Here is a 20,063-nt window from a genome sequence, read left to right as displayed (position 1 = left end):
CAGGCACTAATCCCTAACCCTGATCATTAACCCCCGACCCCAGGCACTAATCCCAACCCTGAGTATTAACCCCTGACTCCAGGCACTAATACCGAACCCTGACCATTAACCCCTGACCCCAGGCGCTAATCCTGAATCCTGATCACTAACCCCCGACCCCAGGCACTAATCCCAAACTCAGAGCATTAACCCCCGACCCCACGCAGTAATCCCAAACCCTGAGCATTAACCCCCGACCCCAGGCACTAATCCCAAACCCTGAGTATTAACCCCCGACCCCAGGCACTAATCCCAAACCCTGACCATTAACTCCCAACCCTAGACACTAGTCCCAACGCTAAGCATTAACCCCCGACCCCAGGCACTAATCCCGGACCCTGACCATTAACCTCCGACCCCATGCACTAATCTCAAACCCTGAACATTAACCCCCGGCACCAAACACTAATCCTGAACCCTGACCATTAACCCCCGACCCCAGGCACTATTCCCAAACCCTGACCATTAACCACAGACCTCAGTCACTAATCCTGAACCCTGACCTTTAACCCCTGACCCCAGTCACTAATCCTGAACCCTGACCATTAACCTCCGGCCCCAGGCACTAATCCCAAACCTTGACCATTAACCCCCGACCCCAGGCACTAATCCTGAACCCTGACCATTAACCCCAACTCCAGGTACTAATCCCAAACCCTGACCATTAACTCCTGACCCCAGGCACTAAACCTGAACCCTGACCATTAACCCATGACCCCAGGCACTAATCCCAACCCTGAGTATTAACCCCTGACCCCAGGCACTAATCCCGAACACTGACCATTAACCCCTGACCCCAGGCACTAATCCCGAACACTGACCATTAACCCCTGACCCCAGGCACTAATCCCAAACCCTGACCATTAACCCCGACCCCAGGCACTAATCCTGAATCCTGACCATTAACCCCCGGCCCCAGACACTAATCCTGAACCCTGACCATTAACTCCCGACCCCAGGCACTAATCCTGAACCCTGACCATTAACCCCTGACCCTAGGCACTAAACCTGAACCCTGACTATTAACCCATGACCCCAGGCACTAATCCCAACCCTGAGTATTAACCCCTCACCCCAGGCACTAATCCCGAACCCTGACCAATAACCCCTGACCCCAGGCACTAATCCCAAACCCTGACCATTAACCCCTGACCCCAGGCACTCTTCCCAAACCCTAACCATTAACCCCTGACCCCAGGCACTAATCCCATACCCTGACCATTAACATCTGACCCCCAGCACTAATCCTGAACCCTGACCATTAACCCCAGGGAACCATCTTTAATTCTAATCACAAGCACTAACCCTGAACCCCGAAAGCTAACCCTAACCCTATCACCCTAACCCCATATACTAACCCTAACCCAATCACACCATCCCATATACTAACCCTAACCCTATCACCCTAACACCATATACTAACCCTAACCCAATCACATCCAACCCCATATACTAACCCTATCACAGCATCCCTATATACTAACCCTAACCCTATCGCATTCAACCCCATATACTAGCCCTAACCCTATCACATCATCCCCATATACTAACCATAACCCTATCACAGCAACCCCATATACTAAACCTAACCCTATCACACCATCCCCGTACACTTACCCTAACCCTATCACCCTAACCTCACATACTAACCCTAACACTATCACACCATCCCCATATATTAACTCTAACTCTATCACCCTAACCCCATATACTAACCCTAAACCTATCACATCATCCACGTATACTAACTCTAACCCTATCATACTAACCCTAACCCTATCACCCTAACCTCACATACTAACTCTAACACTATCACACCATCCCCATATACTAACCCTAACCCTATCACATCCAACCCCATATACTAACCCTATCACAGCATCCCTATATACTAACCCTAACCCTATCGCATTCAACCCCATATACTAGCCCTAACCCTATCACATCATCCCCATATACTAACCATAACCCTATCGCATCCAACCCCATATATTAACCTTAAACCTATCACACCATCTCCATATACTACTCCTAACCCTATCACACCAAGCCCATATACTACCCCTAACCCTATCACACCATCCCCATGTACTAACCCTAACCCTATGACCATAACCCCATATAGTAACCCTAGCCCTATCACACCATCCCCATATACTAATCCTACCCCTATCACACCAACCCCATATACTAACCCTAACCCTATCACACCATCCCCATATACTAACCCTAACCCTATCACACCATCCCCATATACTAACCCAAACCCTATCTCCCAAACCCCATATACTAACCCTAACCCTATCACGCCATCCCCATATACTAACCCTAACCCTATCACACCATCCCCATATACTAACCCAAACCCTATCTCCCAAACCCCATATACTAACCCTAACCCTATCACGCCATCCCCATATACTAACTCTAACCCTATCACACCAACCCCATATAATAACCCTAAACATATCACATCCAACCCAATATACTAACCCTATCACACCATCCTTATATACTAACCCTAACCCTATCGCATCCAACTCCATATACTAACCCTAACCCTATCACACCATCCCCATATACTAAACCTAACCCTATCACCCTCACCTCACATACTAACGCTAACACTATCACACCATCCCCATATACTAACCCAAACCCTATCACACCATCCCTATTTACTAACCCTAACCCTATCACCCTAACACCATATACTAACCATAACCCTATCACACCATCCCCATATACTAACCCTAACCCTATCACCCTAACCCCATATACTAACCCCTAATCCTATCACACCATCCCCATATACTAACCCAAACCCTATCACACCATCCCCATATACTAACCCTAACCCCATATACTAACTCTAACCCTATCACACCATCCCCAAATACTAACCCTAACCCTATCACACCAAACCCATATACTAACACGAACCCTATCACACCATCCCCATGTAATAACCCAAACCCTATCACACCATGCCCCATATACTAACCCTAAACCTATCAAACCAACCCTATATACTGACCCTAACCCTATCGCATCCAACCCCATATACTAACCCTAACACTATCACACCATCCCCATATTACTAACCCTAATCCTAACCCTATCACACCATCCCCATATACTAACCCTAACCCTATCACACCAACCCCATATACTGACTCTAACCCTATCACACCATCCCCATATACTAACCCGAACCCTATCACACCACCCCTATATACTAAACCTAACCTTATCACACCATCCCCATATACTAATCCTAACCCTATCACCCTAACCCCATATACTAACCCTAACCCTATCACACCATCCCCATATACTAACCCTAACCCTATCGCATCCAACCCTATATACTAACCCTAACCCTATCACGCCATCCCCATATACTAAACCCTAACCCTATCACGCCATCCCCATATACTAAACCTAACCCTATCGCACCAATCCCATATACTGACTCTAACCTGATCACACCATCCCCATATACTAACCCTAACCCTATCACACCATCCCCATATACTAACCCTAACCCTAACCCTATCACATCCAACCCAGAGCCTGAGCATTAACCCCAAACCCTAAGCATTAACTCTGAACCCCAGGCACTGATCCTAGTCTCAACTCCAAAAGTGCTTTGACCCTGAACCCAATGGTGAGGATACCTGGAGTGTGGGGGAGGGTGATGGAGAATGGTGGGAGAGCACTGGGGCTTGTGACAAGGTAGCTCCCAAGGTTCCATCCAGACGACATATGAATTACTTTTCAATCGTCCTCCCTGCTGCCTTGCAGATTAATCTTTAGCTGACCGATGATGTGACTGCCTCTTTGTTTTTCTGCACTGTGGTGTCACTTTAACCTTCTGTGTTTGTTGTTGATCTGAGAATGTCATGTGCCCCAGACAGCTCTGTCAGGATGTTCTGCTGTTGTTATGTTTCTTTTGGGCTGGTTATGATCTCTCTCACTGTTAGTAAATGTTTAACAGGAAGAGGTTGTTGTTTGACAATGGTTTGGAATAAAATCTGAAGGAAGAGAAGTTATTGTTTCATCCAGTCAAGGTGAGCTGAAGTTACGGGTTGAATTCATAGACAGCCACAAGTGGACTCCGAGGCAAAGCCTTTAACTGAAAATGTGAAGAGAATATAGCTCAGGGTGGAAGGTCATGTAAGGAACTGTCCTGCAATACACCCAATCAAAGTTAGCGACCCTACTGTAAGGAGTCACATGGGATAGGTGGGTTAGATGGGTTGAAGGTTTCTCTGCAACTACAGAACAACCCAAGGATACTTGAACAGAAAAGAGAAAACAAATTTTCAAACCACGATTCAGGATTAACATTGGCTGATTTTCAAAGGCCACTTTATTGAAAAGGTTTTGATCTAAAACAGGAGAAATGGAGGAGACAGGCTCTAAAAGAATGTACTGATTGAACACAAAACAAACATTAGACAGAATGTGACACTGACACCCTCTTGTATTTTCACTGGATTTGATGATCTTTTCTGTTTTGTTGAACTGAGCGGGACAAACAGTGAGGAACAATTCTCAATTCCAGGCTGATACAGGTGACAGACCCAGGTACCCCGACCCAGGTACCCCGACCCAGATACCCCGACCCAGATACCCCGACCCAGATACCCCGACCAGGTACCCCGACCAGGTACCCCGACCCAGATACCCCGACCCAGGTACCCCGACCCAGGTACCCCGACCCAGATACCCCGACCCAGATACCCCGACCCAGGTACCCCGACCCAGATACCCCCACCCAGATACCCCGACCCAGATACCCCCACCCAGATACCCCGACCCAGGTACCCCGACCCAGATACCCCCACCCAGATACCCCGACCCAGATACCCCGACCCAGGTACCCCGACCCAGGTACCCCGACCCAGATACCCCGACCCAGATACCCCCACCCAGGTACCCCGACCCAGATACCCCGACCCAGATACCCCGACCCAGATACCCCGACCCAGATACCCCGACCCAGGTACCCCGACCCAGATACCCCGACCCAGATACCCCGACCCAGGTACCCCGACCCAGGTACCCCGACCCAGATACCCCGACCCAGGTACCCCGACCCAGATACCCCGACCCAGATACCCCGACCCAGGTACCCCGACCCAGATACCCCGACCCAGGTACCCCGACCCAGATACCCCGACCCAGATACCCCGACCAGGTACCCCGACCCAGGTACCCCGACCCAGATACCCCGACCCAGATACCCCGACCAGGTACCCCGACCCAGATACCCCGACCCAGGTACCCCGACCCAGATACCCCGACCCAGATACCCCGACCCAGATACCCCGACCCAGATACCCCGACCAGGTACCCCGACCAGGTACCCCGACCCAGATACCCCGACCCAGGTACCCCGACCCAGGTACCCCGACCCAGATACCCCGACCCAGATACCCCGACCCAGGTACCCCGACCCAGATACCCCCACCCAGATACCCCGACCCAGATACCCCCACCCAGATACCCCGACCCAGGTACCCCGACCCAGATACCCCCACCCAGATACCCCGACCCAGATACCCCGACCCAGGTACCCCGACCCAGGTACCCCGACCCAGATACCCCGACCCAGATACCCCCACCCAGGTACCCCGACCCAGATACCCCGACCCAGATACCCCGACCCAGATACCCCGACCCAGATACCCCGACCCAGGTACCCCGACCCAGATACCCCGACCCAGATACCCCGACCCAGGTACCCCGACCCAGGTACCCCGACCCAGATACCCCGACCCAGGTACCCCGACCCAGATACCCCGACCCAGATACCCCGACCCAGGTACCCCGACCCAGATACCCCGACCCAGGTACCCCGACCCAGATACCCCGACCCAGATACCCCGACCAGGTACCCCGACCCAGGTACCCCGACCCAGATACCCCGACCCAGATACCCCGACCAGGTACCCCGACCCAGATACCCCGACCCAGGTACCCCGACCCAGATACCCCGACCCAGATACCCCGACCCAGGTACCCCGACCCAGATACCCCGACCCAGATACCCCGACCCAGGTACCCCGACCCAGATACCCCGACCCAGATACCCCGACCCAGGTACCCCGACCCAGATACCCCGACCCAGGTACCCCGACCCAGATACCCCGACCCAGGTACCCCGACCCAGATACCCCGACCCAGGTACCCCGACCCAGATACCCCGACCCAGGTACCCCGACCCAGATACCCCGACCCAGGTACCCCGACCCAGATACCCCGACCCAGGTACCCCGACCCAGATACCCCGACCCAGGTACCCCGATCCAGATACCCCGACCCAGATACCCCGACCCAGGTACCCCGACCCAGGTACACCGACCCAGGTACCCCGACCCAGATACCCCGACCCAGATACCCCGACCCAGATACCCCGACCCAGGTACACCGACCCAGGTACCCCAACCCAGGTACCCCGACCCAGATACCCCGACCCAGGTACCCCGACCCAGGTACCCCAACCCAGGTACCCCGACCCAGGTACCCCGACCCATGTACCCCGACCCAGGTACCCCGACTGGTCACCTCATTCAGTTTCTTCCAGAACTGAGTAAACACAACTTGCATTTGTATAACGCCTTCGAGATAGTAAAACATTCCACACAATTCACAGGCGTATTGTTCGGCAAATACTCACACGCAGCTATAATGAGCTTGGAGACCAGTAGTTTGGACAAAGAGGCATCTTTTCAGTGGGTTGGGGTGGGGAGGGGGGAACAGAGTTTGCAAAAAATGCAGGAAGGCTGAGGGAGGGTATGTCAGAGCTCAGAGCCCAAGCAGCTGATGGAATGGCTACAGGCAATGGAGTCAGTAACGTCAGTGACCAAGGGGCCAAAAGTGCACAGTGCAGAGATCTTGGACGGTTAGTGGGACTAGACAACGTTACAGAGTGATGGAGGGACAAGGCTGTGGAAGAATTGGAAACCAAGGAACCCAACTAAAGGCTACAGCTATTGGAGATAATTCAGGCTTTTAATCAACACACTTATAATTCCGCTCAGTCAAGTGATCTATGCCCCATACATCATACTTGGCCCAGTCACATCTCTAGGATTCACTGTGTGTAAGTCACAGCATCTAATGCTCCGCTCTCCCCATTTCCCACTTCAATACCCTCCGGCTCCCACTTGTTGGAATAAAAATGCTCCCGGTCTCACTCTCTCTGGGTGACATTAGCCCAGTCGGGGAAGCTGTCCAGATTGAACATGAGTCGACCCCAGGTGTTGATGGCGAGAGTGACACTAGCCACTCCGATGATGTTCAGCACGAGCCCAGCCTTGACCTGTGGAAAGGGAAAACATCGATTCTGTCACATTGGTTTAAATCTACCCTCAGAAAGTTGGCTACCTTAAAAAAAACATTCCTGATGTTGGGAGGGAGGGAGCTCGCCGAGATTAGTGCAAGTGCTGGAGTCTGAAAGAAGATCACAATGCACTGGAACAGATAGAGGCCATTCAGCCCCTTCAATCTGTTGGAACGATGTAGCACAGACAGACTTTGTTTCACCATTATAGCTGTGCTAGCTCTTGTAGATTACTCCCACTTCTCCACACTTTCCCCATTATCCTGCAATATCTTTCCCGGAGTATTCACTGGGATATAAATCAATAATATTTCCAATCGCTGAATGTTCAATAACAGAAGGACACAGATTGAAGGTGATTGGCTGAAGATCCAAACGGGGAGAGGGGTTTGAAGGTACAAACATTGCAGGGTCGATGGGAACGAGTGCGCACTGGGGCTGGGTGGAGCCCCAAGGAACTCAATGCCTCCTGATACATTGATTATTCTGTGATTCATTCCTACACTTTATCTCATTCTGGTTTTGAAAGTTCCTATTAAATCTGCTTTGACCAGACTTCCAAGCAGCCTGTTTGGGATCACAACTCACTGTGACAGAAATCCATTCCTCGCCTTACTTTCGGAGCCTTTGTCAAACCTCTGAACTCCCATTACTGAGCCTCGTGCTCCAGTCCCTTCCTGTGGAAGCTCTCAGTATTATTCCAACAAGCCTCTCTTGAGCTTCTTTGTTTTTCAGAGAACAACCTCAACTTCCCACATCTCTCCATGTAACTGTGAACCCTCATCCCCAGAAACATTTTAATAAAGCTGAGTGCCCTCGCCAAAGCCTTGACATCTCTGCCAGTACCTGGTATCAGACTGGGCACAATACACAGGCACTAACCAGAGGTTTATAAATAAAGCTTGCGATTTAGTGCTTCAGTGCTCTTGTACTCTTTGCCTGTTTTGATTAAGCTGATGTTCTGTCTGCTTTTTAACAGCTTCCTAACCTGTCCTGTCACTTTGGAAGGTACCCCCCTCCCCCAGGTGTCTCGGTGCATGCAGCCACTCTACAACTGGACCATTTAGTTTTGGTTCCCTCATCTCCTCCTCCCTCCAAAAATACAACACGTCACACTTCTCTGTGTTATCCTGTATCGGCCATGAATCTGCCCATTCCAATCGTCTGTGTCCTTTCAAAGGCTGCGATTCTCCTCCTCATCGTTTCCTTGTTCCATATCATCGACACATTTTGAAACTGTGCCTGGCAATTTTTGTATTTCCACACGAGGTGGGCACTATGAACAAGAGCAGTTTTTGTTGCCTGTTGCTAACTCCCCTGTGAGTAGCTGGTGCTGATCTGCTGCAGGCCATGTGGTCTGGGTATAACCCATTGTGCTGTTAGGAAGGCAATTCCAGGATGTTGACCCAGTAACGGTGAAGGAAGGAGGAGATATTTCCAAATCAGGGTGGGATGTACTTTCAATGGGGGGGTTATACGCAGTAATGTGCACCAAAGGCTAGATCATGAACGTTCTGCAGAAAGAGCAGTGCTCGTGACTCCCAGACAGACCAACGTGTACTCCCTCCAGCCTGACACACAGCTGCTCATCACTCCATGTTAATTTGTGTGGAGCCATCACACATCTGGCCACAGGCCCCCAAGGACCTGTCCTTCACCTAGAAGCCTATCCCATGGAACTTATTCAAATGCCTTATGAAAGTCAGTATACGTAACATGCATCTCATTACCCTCAACAGTCTGAGTTCAATATAGAACTCAATCAATTTATTTGATTATAAATTAACTTCAACAAAATCATGACTTTCATTAATGAGCTCATGCTTTCCAAGTACCAATTCTTTTTCTCCCACTTTATTAGTCGGTCTGTTGTTAAACCCCATTTCCCCATCTTGGCTCCACATCTATATAGAGACAAATAAAAACTGCACATGCTGGAATCCAAGGTAGACAAGCAGGACAACAAAGAACAAAAAAAATTTACAGCCCAGGAACCGACCCTCCGGCCCTCCAAGCCTGAGCCGATCCAAATCCACTGTCTAAACCTGTCGCCCAATTCCTAAGCATCTGTATCCCTCTGCTTCCCACCTACTCACTCATCTGTCCAGACGTATCTTAGATGAATCTACTGTGCCTGCCTCTACCACCTCTGCTGGCAACACGTTCTAAACACCTACCACCCTCTGTGTAAAGTTCTTGCCACGTATATCCCTCTCCCAGGAGGCTGGAAGAACACAGCAAGCCAGGCAGCATCAGGAGGTGGAGAAGTCAATGTTTCGGGTGTAACCCTTCTTCAGGACTCAGGACCTCTCTCCGTTGACTTCTCCGCCTCCTAACGCTGCTTGGCTTGTTGTGTTCTTCCAGCCTCCTGCTTGTCTACCTCCATTATCTATAAAGGCACTTAACCCAAAAAAATCATTCATTGGTCACAGTGTGGAAATTTCAATTGATCCTCCACATCTCCAGCTCTCTCGGGTAGTGAGCACTCCCTTTCCTGTCAATGGTTCCTGCTGATTTCACCCCTGAATGGTTTGGGTCCTGTTATCAGACTCTGTCCAGGTTCAGGACCCCCAGCAGACAAATTCGTTTCTCTATATCTTCCCTTCCTTTATGATTTGAAGAGGTTGATTCCCAAATGCCAGTCCAATATGGCCCCTTCCTTCGTTGGACTATACACATACTGTTTCAAAAAACCCTCCTGGTCCCATCTAAATAATTGCTCCCCATCAAAACCCCTGGCATTAATGGAATCCCAGTCAATATGGGAGAAGTTAAATTCACCCACCACAACAATCCTGTTATTTTCACATCTTTCCAGAATCGGACTACATACCTCTTCCTTTATCTCCCACTAGCAGCTGGAAGGTCTGTAGTACAGTCCCAATACTGTGATTACACTCTTCCTATTCCTAAGCTTACCCATAATGTATCACTGCAAGATCCCTTCAGTATGTCCTCCCCCCAACACAGCTGTGAGACCGCACTCATAACAGTAATGCAACTCTCACACCTCGTTTGCTTCCTCCTCTGTCTTGTCGAAAACATCACTATCCCAGAACCCTGCGGAGCACTGACATACAGAGGGATCTGGGCATACAGGTCGACAGATCCCTGAAATTGGCAATACAGATGGCTAAGGTGGTCAGGAAGGCATACAGCACGCTTGCCTTCATTGGCCAGGACGTCAAATATAAAAGCTGGCCAGTTATGGTACAGCTATACAAAACTTTAGTGAGGTCACATTTGGAATACTGTGTGCAGTCCTAGTTGCCACACTACCAGAAGGACCTGGATGCTTTGGAAAGGTGCAGAGAAGGTTTACCAGAATGTTGTTTGGTCTGGAGGGTTTTGGTTATGAGGATAGGTTGGATAAACTCGGATTATTTTCACTGGAAAATGGAGGCTGAGGGGCCAGCTGATAGAGGTCTACAAAATTATGAGAGGCATAGATAGGGTGGATAGTCAAAGGCTTTTCCCCAGGGTGGAAAGGTCAATTCCAAGGGGGCAGAGGTTCAAGGTGAGAGAGGGAAAATGTTTCACACAGAGGATGGTGGGTGCTTGGAACAGTTTGGCAGTGGAGGTGGTGGAAGCAAGCATGTCAGCACAGTTAAGGTGTATTGTTATAGACATGTGAACAGGAGGTGAACAGAGGGATAGATATCATATATGGGCAATAAGTAGTGGGTCTAAGTAAGCATTAGGAATTGGCGCAGGCTTGATGGGCCGAAGGGCCTGTTCCTGTGCTGTATTGTTCTTTGTCCTGTTGATAGGATTCAATGGTCTTTCTCTCACTTTTGCGGAAGTTGTGTTACTCCGACGTGATACCAGATAACCGTCTGAAGGTATTGGCTCTTCAGAAACGGACCTAACACTTTGAACTGACAATTTTAGCCACCTCCAGAATCCCAACAGCCAATGGTCCCTGGGACAAAACCAACATGGCACTGCCTGACCAAAATGGATGGTCATTGTGCACAGGAATTAGGAAAGTCTATTTATGTGGTTCCATTACTGATATTTATCAGTACTTTTTGTTAAATTGAATCTGCTATGAATGTGCCCATTTCGCCAGTCTATGTTCTTCAGAAATCTGTGAATATCTTCCTGTTTGTTGGCATTGGAGAGTCAATAACGAGGGGTCAACAATTTAAAATTGTCACTTGGACAGTAAGAGGGGACATTAGCTCGAATGTCTTTCTGGAAGGGATTTTGGATTGTGGAATGTTAGAGTACTTGTGTTGGGGATCAATAGCAAGCCTTCAGGGGAATGTGGCTAGGAATCTGACAAAATTCTCACAAAAAGGAGGATAGCGGCATTTGTTTTTTTTGCTGACAGTCAAGTGCTGGCAAATGGAATTAGTACACCCCTGTAGTCAGGGGGTTGGATTGCACCAGACTCGATGGGCCGAAGAGTCTTTTTCTGTGTTTAGACCTCTATGGTTTCGAGCCAGTACAGACAGGATGTGCTGAATGGCCACCTGTCCTATAAATGTCAGTGGGTTGGACATTGGACAGTCCAAGCAGCCAATGTGGCCGAGCGTGCCAGTGATTATCTCTGATTACACAACCAATCCAGAGGCTGCAGGAACATATAAACTGAGGCAGCAACTTCAAACTATTCAAGGATCAATGGCTTCAGTGTTGAACAGCAAGATGTCTCCAGCCTTTGTCTCTATCTGTCTCTCAGAACAGGAACCAGATTAGGCCATTTGGCCCCTCAAGCCTGCTCCACCACTCAGTACAATCATAGAATCCCCACAGTGTGGAAGCAGCCCATTCAGCCCATCGAGTGCACATGCTTATTCAGTTTGGGAATTAGCTTCACTTTCCTGGCTTTTCCCATCGCCCTCCACTCCTCTGCCAATCAAAATACTCACCATATCGAAGACCCTGAGGTGACCGTAGGAGAACACTATGGCATTGGAGGGTGTAGCAACAGGCAACATGAAGGCAAAGGAAGTGCTTAAAGTGGTCGGGATCATCACGTACAGAGGATTCATCTGGATGGTGGTGGCCTGAATTGGAAAGATTGAGAGAGAGGGACAAGTTAGCAAGGAGGAGGCGCTGACACATCCGGTCTGTGTTTGTTTTTTCGGATGGCAGCGCACTGGAATACATTTTGATGAACAGTCATTAAAATCAGTCTTTATTAGACTCAGCGTTTCATGTTATCATGCACAGCACAGAGGGAGCCAATCAGCTTTATGCTGTTTACCCATGGAGCTAATCAATCAGTTCCACTCCCGTTTGAAGTCCCCGTCTATATTGCCAATCCTACACCAGCACTGAATCCCAAAAAAACCCCAGGGCTGCCTCCCGAATAGCATGGTGTGTCCATCTACAGTACATATCCTGCAATGGGCCAAGGATGGGGGTCACCATTTACTCAAGGCCAGACAGAGGTTTGTAACATACCAGCTGTTCTAGTCAGTAGTGCTTACATTCTAATGAAAAACATAACTATTCTAAAAAAATAAATCTTCACCATGAATTAGTATTTCAAATTTAACCGGCTCTGAATGATGGATAAGGCTCAAGGGGCTGAATGGCGTTTGGATGAAGCTGAAGTCTCTCTGAGGATCCACTGGCTCCCTTTAATGAGGGAGAATGATGATGGTCAGTGATCCCTCCCTCAATCTGAAGCTGCTCAAATCAAATGAATCGCAACATTTGTCCCATTGTCCCCTCAATAAGAAGTATAGTGTACCATTTTGGATGCTGTTGGGGGCAACGATCTACCAGGGGAAAGCCACAGCGGCCAGGTTTCTGGCACTGAACCTGGCTCTGTGGCTCAGAAGGGAAGGGGGGGAAGAAGGGAAGTGCAATAGTGATAGGAGATTCAATGGTGAGAGGAACAAACAGAAGATTCTGTAGTCGTGAGCAAGACGCCCGGATGGTGTGTTGCCTCCTGGATGCTAGGGTCAGGGATGTCTTGGATCGAGAATACAGGATTCTTAAGGGGGAGGGAGAGCAGCCAGAGGTCGTGGTACACATCGGCATCAATGACATAGGTAGGGAAAGGGATGAGGGACCTGAAAAGAGAATATAAGGAGTTAGGTTGGAAGCTAGAAGGCAAGACGAGCAGAGTAGTGATCTCAGGAATGCTATCGGTGCCATGTGCCAGTGAGGCTAGGACTGGAGAGCGAGTGCAGATGAACACACGGATGCAGGGGCTGGTGTAGGACGGCGTTTCAGATACGTGGATCGTTGGGATACCTTCTGGGGAGGGTGGGACCTGTACAAGAACTGGAGGGGAGGTTTGCAAGAGCTTTGAGGAAGGTTTAAACTAGATTGGCGGGGGGTGGGAATATGAGCTGCAGATCAGATGATGGAGTAGGCAGTAAACAGCCAGATACAGCGTGCAGAGAGTCTGTGAGAAGGGATAGGCATTTGATAGGACAAAGGTGCAGTCAAATGTGATGGGTTGAAGTGTGTATATTTTAATGCAAGTAGAATCAGGAATAAGAGGTACTTGGAACTATGATGTTGTGGCCATAGATATCACAGAAATGGCTGTTGGATGTTCTGGGGTTCGGATGTTTCACAAGGAATTGTTAGGGTGGGGAACGGAGGTAAAAAAGGTGGAGGAGTGACATTGCTAATCAGGGATAGCATCTCAGCTGCAGAAAGGGAGATCGCCCTACAGAATCAGTATGGGTGGAAGTCAGAAACAGGAAAGGGGCAGTCACTTTATTTAGGCGTTTTCTACTGGCTCCCCAATAGCAACAGAGGCACAGAGGAGCAGATTGGGAGGCAGATTTTGGAATGGTGCAGAAATAACAGGGTCATTGTCAGGAGGGACTTTAATTTCCCTAATATTGATTGGAACCTATTTAGTTCAAATAGTTTGGATGGAGCAGTTTTTGTCAGGTGTGTCCAGAAAGGGTTCCTGATGCAATATGTAGATAGGCTGACCACAGGGGAGGCCATATTGGATTTGGTATTTAGCAACGAACCAGGCCAGGAGTCAGATCTCTCGGTGGGAGAGCATTTCGGTGATAGTGATCACAACTCCCTGACCTTTACTATAGTCATGGAGATGGACAGGAGCAGACAGTATGGCAAAATATTTAATTGGAGAAGGGGGAATTACAATAGTATTAGGTAGGAACTGGGGTGCCTCAATTAGGAACAGATGTTCTCAGGAAAATGCAGGACAGAAATGTGGAGGTTATTTAGGGGAGCACTTGTTGATTGTGCTGGATAGGTTTGTCCCACTGACGCAAGGAAGGATGGTAGGGCGAAGGAACCTTGCGTGACAAGGGATGTAGAACATCTAGTCAAGAGGAAGAAGGAAGCTTACTTAAGGTTGAGGAGGCAAGGATCAGACAGGACTCTAGAAGGTTATAAGGTAGTCAGGAAGGAACTGAAGAATGGATTTAGGAGAGCTAGAAGGGAGCATGAAAAAGCTTTAGCAGGTAGGATTGAGGAAATCCCTAAGGCATTCTACACTTATGTGAGGAACAAGAGGATGGCCAGAGTGAGGGGAGGGCCGATCAGGGATGGCGGAGAGGACTTGCACCTGGAGTCAGAGGAGGTAGGGGAGGTCCTTAATGAATACATTGCTTCAGTTTTCACAACTGGGAGGGACCTTGACGATTCTGCAGACAGTGTGAAACAGACGGATGGGCTAGACCATGTTGATGTTAAGAAGGAGAATGTGCTGAAAAGTTTGAAAAACATAAGGATAGATCAGTCCCCTGGGCCAGATGGGATATACCCAGGGTTACTCCAGGAAGCGAGGGAAGAGATTGTTGTGCCTTTGGTGATGATCTTTGCGTCCTCACTGTCCACTGGAGTAGTGCCAGATGATTGGAGGGTGGAAAATGTTATTCCCTTGTTCAAGAAAGGGAATAGGAATAATCCTCGGAATTACAGACCAGTCAGTCTTACATCGATGGTGGACAAAGTATTGGAGAGGATTCTGAGAGATAAGATTTATGATTACTTGGAAAACCGTAGTTCGATTAGCAGATAGTCAGCATGGCTTTGAGAGGGGCAGGTCATGCCACACAAACCTTAATGAATTCTTTAATGATGTAACAAAACATGTTGATGAAGGTAGAGCAGTGGATGTGGTATACATGGATTTTAGCAAGGCATTTGATAAGGTTCCTCTTGGTAGGCTCATTCAGAAAGTAAGGAGGCATGGATACAGAATTGACTGACCCGTAGAAGACAGAGGGTGGCAGTAGATGGAAAGTATTCAGCCTGGAGCTCGGTGACCAGTGGTGTTCCGCAGGGATTGGTTACAGGACCTCTGCTCTTTGTGATTTTTATAAATGACTTGGAGAAGGAAGTGGAACAGTGGGTTAGTAAAGTTTATCGATGACACGAAGGTTGATGGAGTGGTGGTTAGTGTGGAGGGCTGTTATAGGTTTCAACGGGAAATTAACAGGATGCAGAATTGAGCTGATAAGTGGCAGATGGAGTTCAACCTGGAAAAGTGTGAAGTCATTCACTTTGGAAGGTCGAATTTGAATACAGATTACAGGGTTAAAGGCAGGATTCTTGGCAGCATGGAGGAACAGAGGGATCTTGGGGTCAATGTCCAAAGATCCCTCAAAGTTGCCACCCAAGTTGATAGGGTTGTTAAGAAGGTATATGGTGTGCTGGCTTTCATCAGCAGTGGGATTGAGTTTAAGAGCCATGAGGTTATGCTGCAGCTCTATAAAGCCCTGGTTAGACCACACTTGGAATATTGTGTTCTGTTCTGATCGCCTCATTATAGGAAGGATGTGGAAGCTTTAGAGAGGGTGCAGAGGAGATTTACCAGGATGCTGCCTGGACTGGAGGGCATGTCTTATGAAGGAAGGTGGAGGGAGCTAGGGCTTTTCTCATTGGAGTGAGGAATGGTGAGAGGTGACTTGATGGAGGTGCACAAGATGATGAAAGGCATAGATAGAGTGGATAGACAGAGACTTTTCCCCAAGGCAGAAATGTCTATCATGAGGGGGCATAATTTTAAGGTGATTGGAGGAAGGTTTAGGGGAGATGTCAGAGGTAGGTTCTTTACACAGAGAGTGGTGGGTGTGTGGAATGCACTGCCAGCGGTGGGAGTAGTCAGATACATTAGGGTCATTTAAGCGACTCTTCGACAGGCACATGGAAGCTAATACAATGTAGGGGATGTGGGTTAGTCTGATCTTAGAGTAGGATAAAAGGCCAGCACAACCTCGATGGCCGAAGGGCCTGTACTGTTCTATGTTCGATGTCATTGGTGGGAACGTGGGTGGGAAAGAGCTGCTGCTGTGACCAGCCAAACAACACTCACTGACCCCCCGCTCCCCCTCCCCCCATCCCACCTCCCCCCCCCCTTCCCTCCCTCCATGTGTCTCGCTGCTGCTGCTGACATAATCAATGTGGTGTCTCCGGGATACAAGATTAAAAGATCCACATTTCTATTGCAGTGTATCCCAAAGCCGGTCACAGCCAATGAGGTGCCTGGTCACTGTTGCAAAGTTAGACCCAATTTGCTCACAGCGAGCTCCTCCAGACAGCAATGTGAGAAATGACCAGATCATGTGTTTTGCTGCCGAATTATTGACTGGGACACTGGGATTAACTGCCCTGATCTCCTTCAAAATCATGGGATCTCTTACATCCACCGAAAAGAACAAGCAGGGGGTTTCATATCTCATTGATCACAAGGCCCTGCATGTTCAGAATAAAGACCCACAGAATCTCAGTCCCAAATTCTCATCTGTTGGGTTGAATATTTCGATATCACCTTCAGCCGATTTATTGACGATCACACGAGTGAACTATTAACACCAGCATTGAATGATTACACCAAGTTAACTTGGGTTCAATTGTCTTTCATTAAACAACAATCCTACTGCCCGGAATCCCACACAGAACAGCAAGGATCTTTGTGACACAGTGGTAGTGTCCCTGCCTCTGGGCTGTAGAGGAACGGGTTCAAGTCCCATCTGCTCCAGAGGTGTGTAACCTCATCTCTGCACAATAGGGAGGGAGCTCTGGGATTTTGACTCAGTGCTGGTGTAGGAATGGGATGTACACGGGCCCTTTGAGGGGGAGTGGGACTGATTGATTTACTCCGTGGGTAAACAACATGAAGCTGACTGACTCCCTCTGTGCTGTGCTGGGCAACATGAATCACTAATTGTAAAGACTTGTTTGAATGAGGGTTCATCGAAATTCATTCCAGTGAGCTGTCATTCAGCTGCTGACAGCACTGTCTGGAACATCTGTCACTTCTATCCCAACAGCAGCAATTCGAAACTTCATTTCCTGTCCTGTTCAATTCCACTATCCTCCTTTGCCTCATTCCCCCAGTCACAGCACAACTTCCACTCTTTATCTCATTGTGACATAATTCATTTCCTCGGTGTGGTGGAATACTCCCCACCTGCCCTGGATGGGGGCAGCCCCAACAACACTCAGGAGCTTGACACTATCCAGGACAAAGCAGCCACTTGACTGGCACCACATCCACAAACACCCACTCCCTCCCCCACCGACGCTCAGTAGCAGCAGTGTGTACCATCTACAAGATGCACTGCAGAAATTCACCAAAGATCCTCAGACAGCACCTTCCAAACTCATGACCACTTCCATCGAGAAGGACAAAGGGCAGCAGGTACATGGGACCACCACCCCCTGCAAGGTCCCCTCCGAGCCCCTCACCATCCTGACTTGGAAATATATCGCTGTCCTTTCAGTGTCACTGGGTCAAAATCCTGGAATTCCCTCCCTAAGGGCATTGTGGGTCAACCCACTGCACATGGACAGCAGCGGTTCAGGAAGGCAGCTCACCCCCACCTTCTCAAGGGGCAACTAGGGATGGGCAATAAATGATGGGGCCCAGCCAGCAACACTCCCATTCCAAAAATGAAACAGAAAATTAGATTGGAGGTTTGAATGGATTCATATTTGTAATGGGTTTAGATTAATTGGGGAACTTTCCCATTTGTTCTCCTCCTTCCTGAGCAGTAACCCAAGTGATTCCTGTTACTAGAGTTCAACCTCTGTTTGACCCCAGGCTGACCCGGCCTGGTCTAAAGGACTGTGTATTGAACAATGCAGCACTCCCTGGCTGGGAGTAGAACCCACAGCGTTGGAACCCCAAGAAAACCTTACCCACCCCCCACCCACCCCCACATCCCCCAGCCCCACATTTCACCCCAGAGTAACAGAATAACGCAATAACTGGAAAGGACATACCATTGAAGCCAGGACAGGGAGGAAGAGGGTAGCTGTAGCAACATTGGTGGTGCACTCTGTGAAGATAGCAACTATCAGACACAAGATAATCACAATGGCCCATGGGGGAATGGTCTGGAGGGGCACTAACTGATTCCCCAACCACCTGGAAAGGCCAGAAACCTGGGGGGAAGAAAAAACATTGAACATTTTAACTCGGACAGTATTTCTGTTAACGTTCAGTCTGTAAATGTGATCCAGAGCTTCCAGTCACTTCCAGTCCAGTTCAATTCTTCATCCCATTTCCAATGTAACATCTAAAGACCAGTATTTTTCATTTTTCTGATTTTTTAAATTGTGAACTGAACTGGGAAAAGGTGTGTTCAAAAACCCAAGGTGCGCTGAAGGAATGGGTGCACTTTTAAAAGCAATCAACTAAAATAAATTATAAGTTGTGTTTACAGAGCTGCTTTGTTCAAGCACTGGGCGCGGCTGGGTGTTGTTCAGCTGACCCCAGAGACACAGCAGTGGTCACAAGCAGCTGATTGGTTTGTGGAGTTGTGACCAGCTGTGGATGCCAAAGACTGAGCAGCCTAACGACAGCTCTCTGATTGGCTGCCATGCAGTTGAACAGCTTGTGGGTCTGAACGATACTGGCAGAAGCTCTCAGACCTCCAGAAGAGGAGGTGGTCTGTCTCTCCATGGTAAAGAAAACCCCTAAAGCCTGAAAAGACCCAGTTTGTTTTCTCTCACCAGTTGCTGGCAGCTGTGGCTTTTAATTGGTAACTAAAGATTTTGCAGTGATTAACTAACTGTTGGTGCCCCTTGTGGGGAATTGAAAAGAACCTGGAGAAGAGAGATTGAAGCACATCAAGTATGGCAAGCAAAAGCATCATCCCAGCAAATCCTGCGATCTGGTGCCATTGGACCGTGACTCTCTGATCTTTCCCTCCACCCAGAGTACCAATGTCTGTGTGTGTGTGTGTATGTGTGTGTGCGCGCATGTGTCTGTGTGTGTGTGTGTGTGAGACACGTGGTTAGAATCTCTTTGTAATAGAGTCATAGAGATGTACAGCATGTAAACAGACCGTTCAGTCCAACCCGTCCATGCCGACCAGATATCCCAACCTAATCTAGTCCCATTTGCCAGCACCCGGCCCATATCCCTCCAAACCCTTCCTATTCATATACCCATCAAAATGCCTTTTAAATGTACCAGCCTCCACCACATCCTCTGGCAGCTCATTCCATACACGTACCACCCTCAGCATGAAAAAGTTACCCCTTAGGTCTCTTTTATATCTTTCCCCTCTCACCCTGAACCTATGCCCTCTAGTTCTAGACTCTCCCACCCCAGAGAAAAGACTTTGTCTATTTACCCTATCCATGCCCCTCATGATTTTGTAAAACTCCATTAGGTCACCCCTCAGCCTCCGACGCTCCAGGGAAAACAGTCCCAGCCTGTTCACCCTCTCCCTGTAGCTCAAACCCTCCAACCCTGGCA

The 20,063-nt window shown here is 48.8% G+C and overlaps 1 protein-coding gene across 2 annotated transcripts in view; it reads right to left on the bottom strand.

Annotated features, from left to right (window-relative positions):
* Window positions 1-6,782: 6,782 nt before the first annotated feature.
* Window positions 6,783-20,063, bottom strand: part of LOC122563860 (Na(+)/citrate cotransporter-like) — a 55,866-nt gene continuing 42,585 nt past the window's right edge. For both annotated transcript variants that reach the window (XM_087977151.1, XM_087977152.1), the window contains 3 exons: window positions 18,581-18,742; window positions 12,271-12,408; window positions 6,783-7,372 (listed from right to left, as the gene is read on the bottom strand). In XM_087977151.1, coding sequence (XP_087833277.1) covers window positions 7,244-7,372; window positions 12,271-12,408; window positions 18,581-18,742 — 429 coding nt within the window. In that variant the 3' untranslated portion in view covers window positions 6,783-7,243. The remainder of the gene's footprint in view (window positions 7,373-12,270; window positions 12,409-18,580; window positions 18,743-20,063) is intronic.

Source organism: Chiloscyllium plagiosum, unplaced genomic scaffold (assembly GCF_037043375.1).
Source record: "Chiloscyllium plagiosum isolate Xiang-an unplaced genomic scaffold, Cpla_swu_hap1 HiC_scaffold_31, whole genome shotgun sequence".
NCBI classification, from domain to species: domain Eukaryota; kingdom Metazoa; phylum Chordata; class Chondrichthyes; order Orectolobiformes; family Hemiscylliidae; genus Chiloscyllium; species Chiloscyllium plagiosum.
Note: the sequence above shows the minus strand (reverse complement) of the source record. Positions and strands in the feature narration are given on the sequence as shown.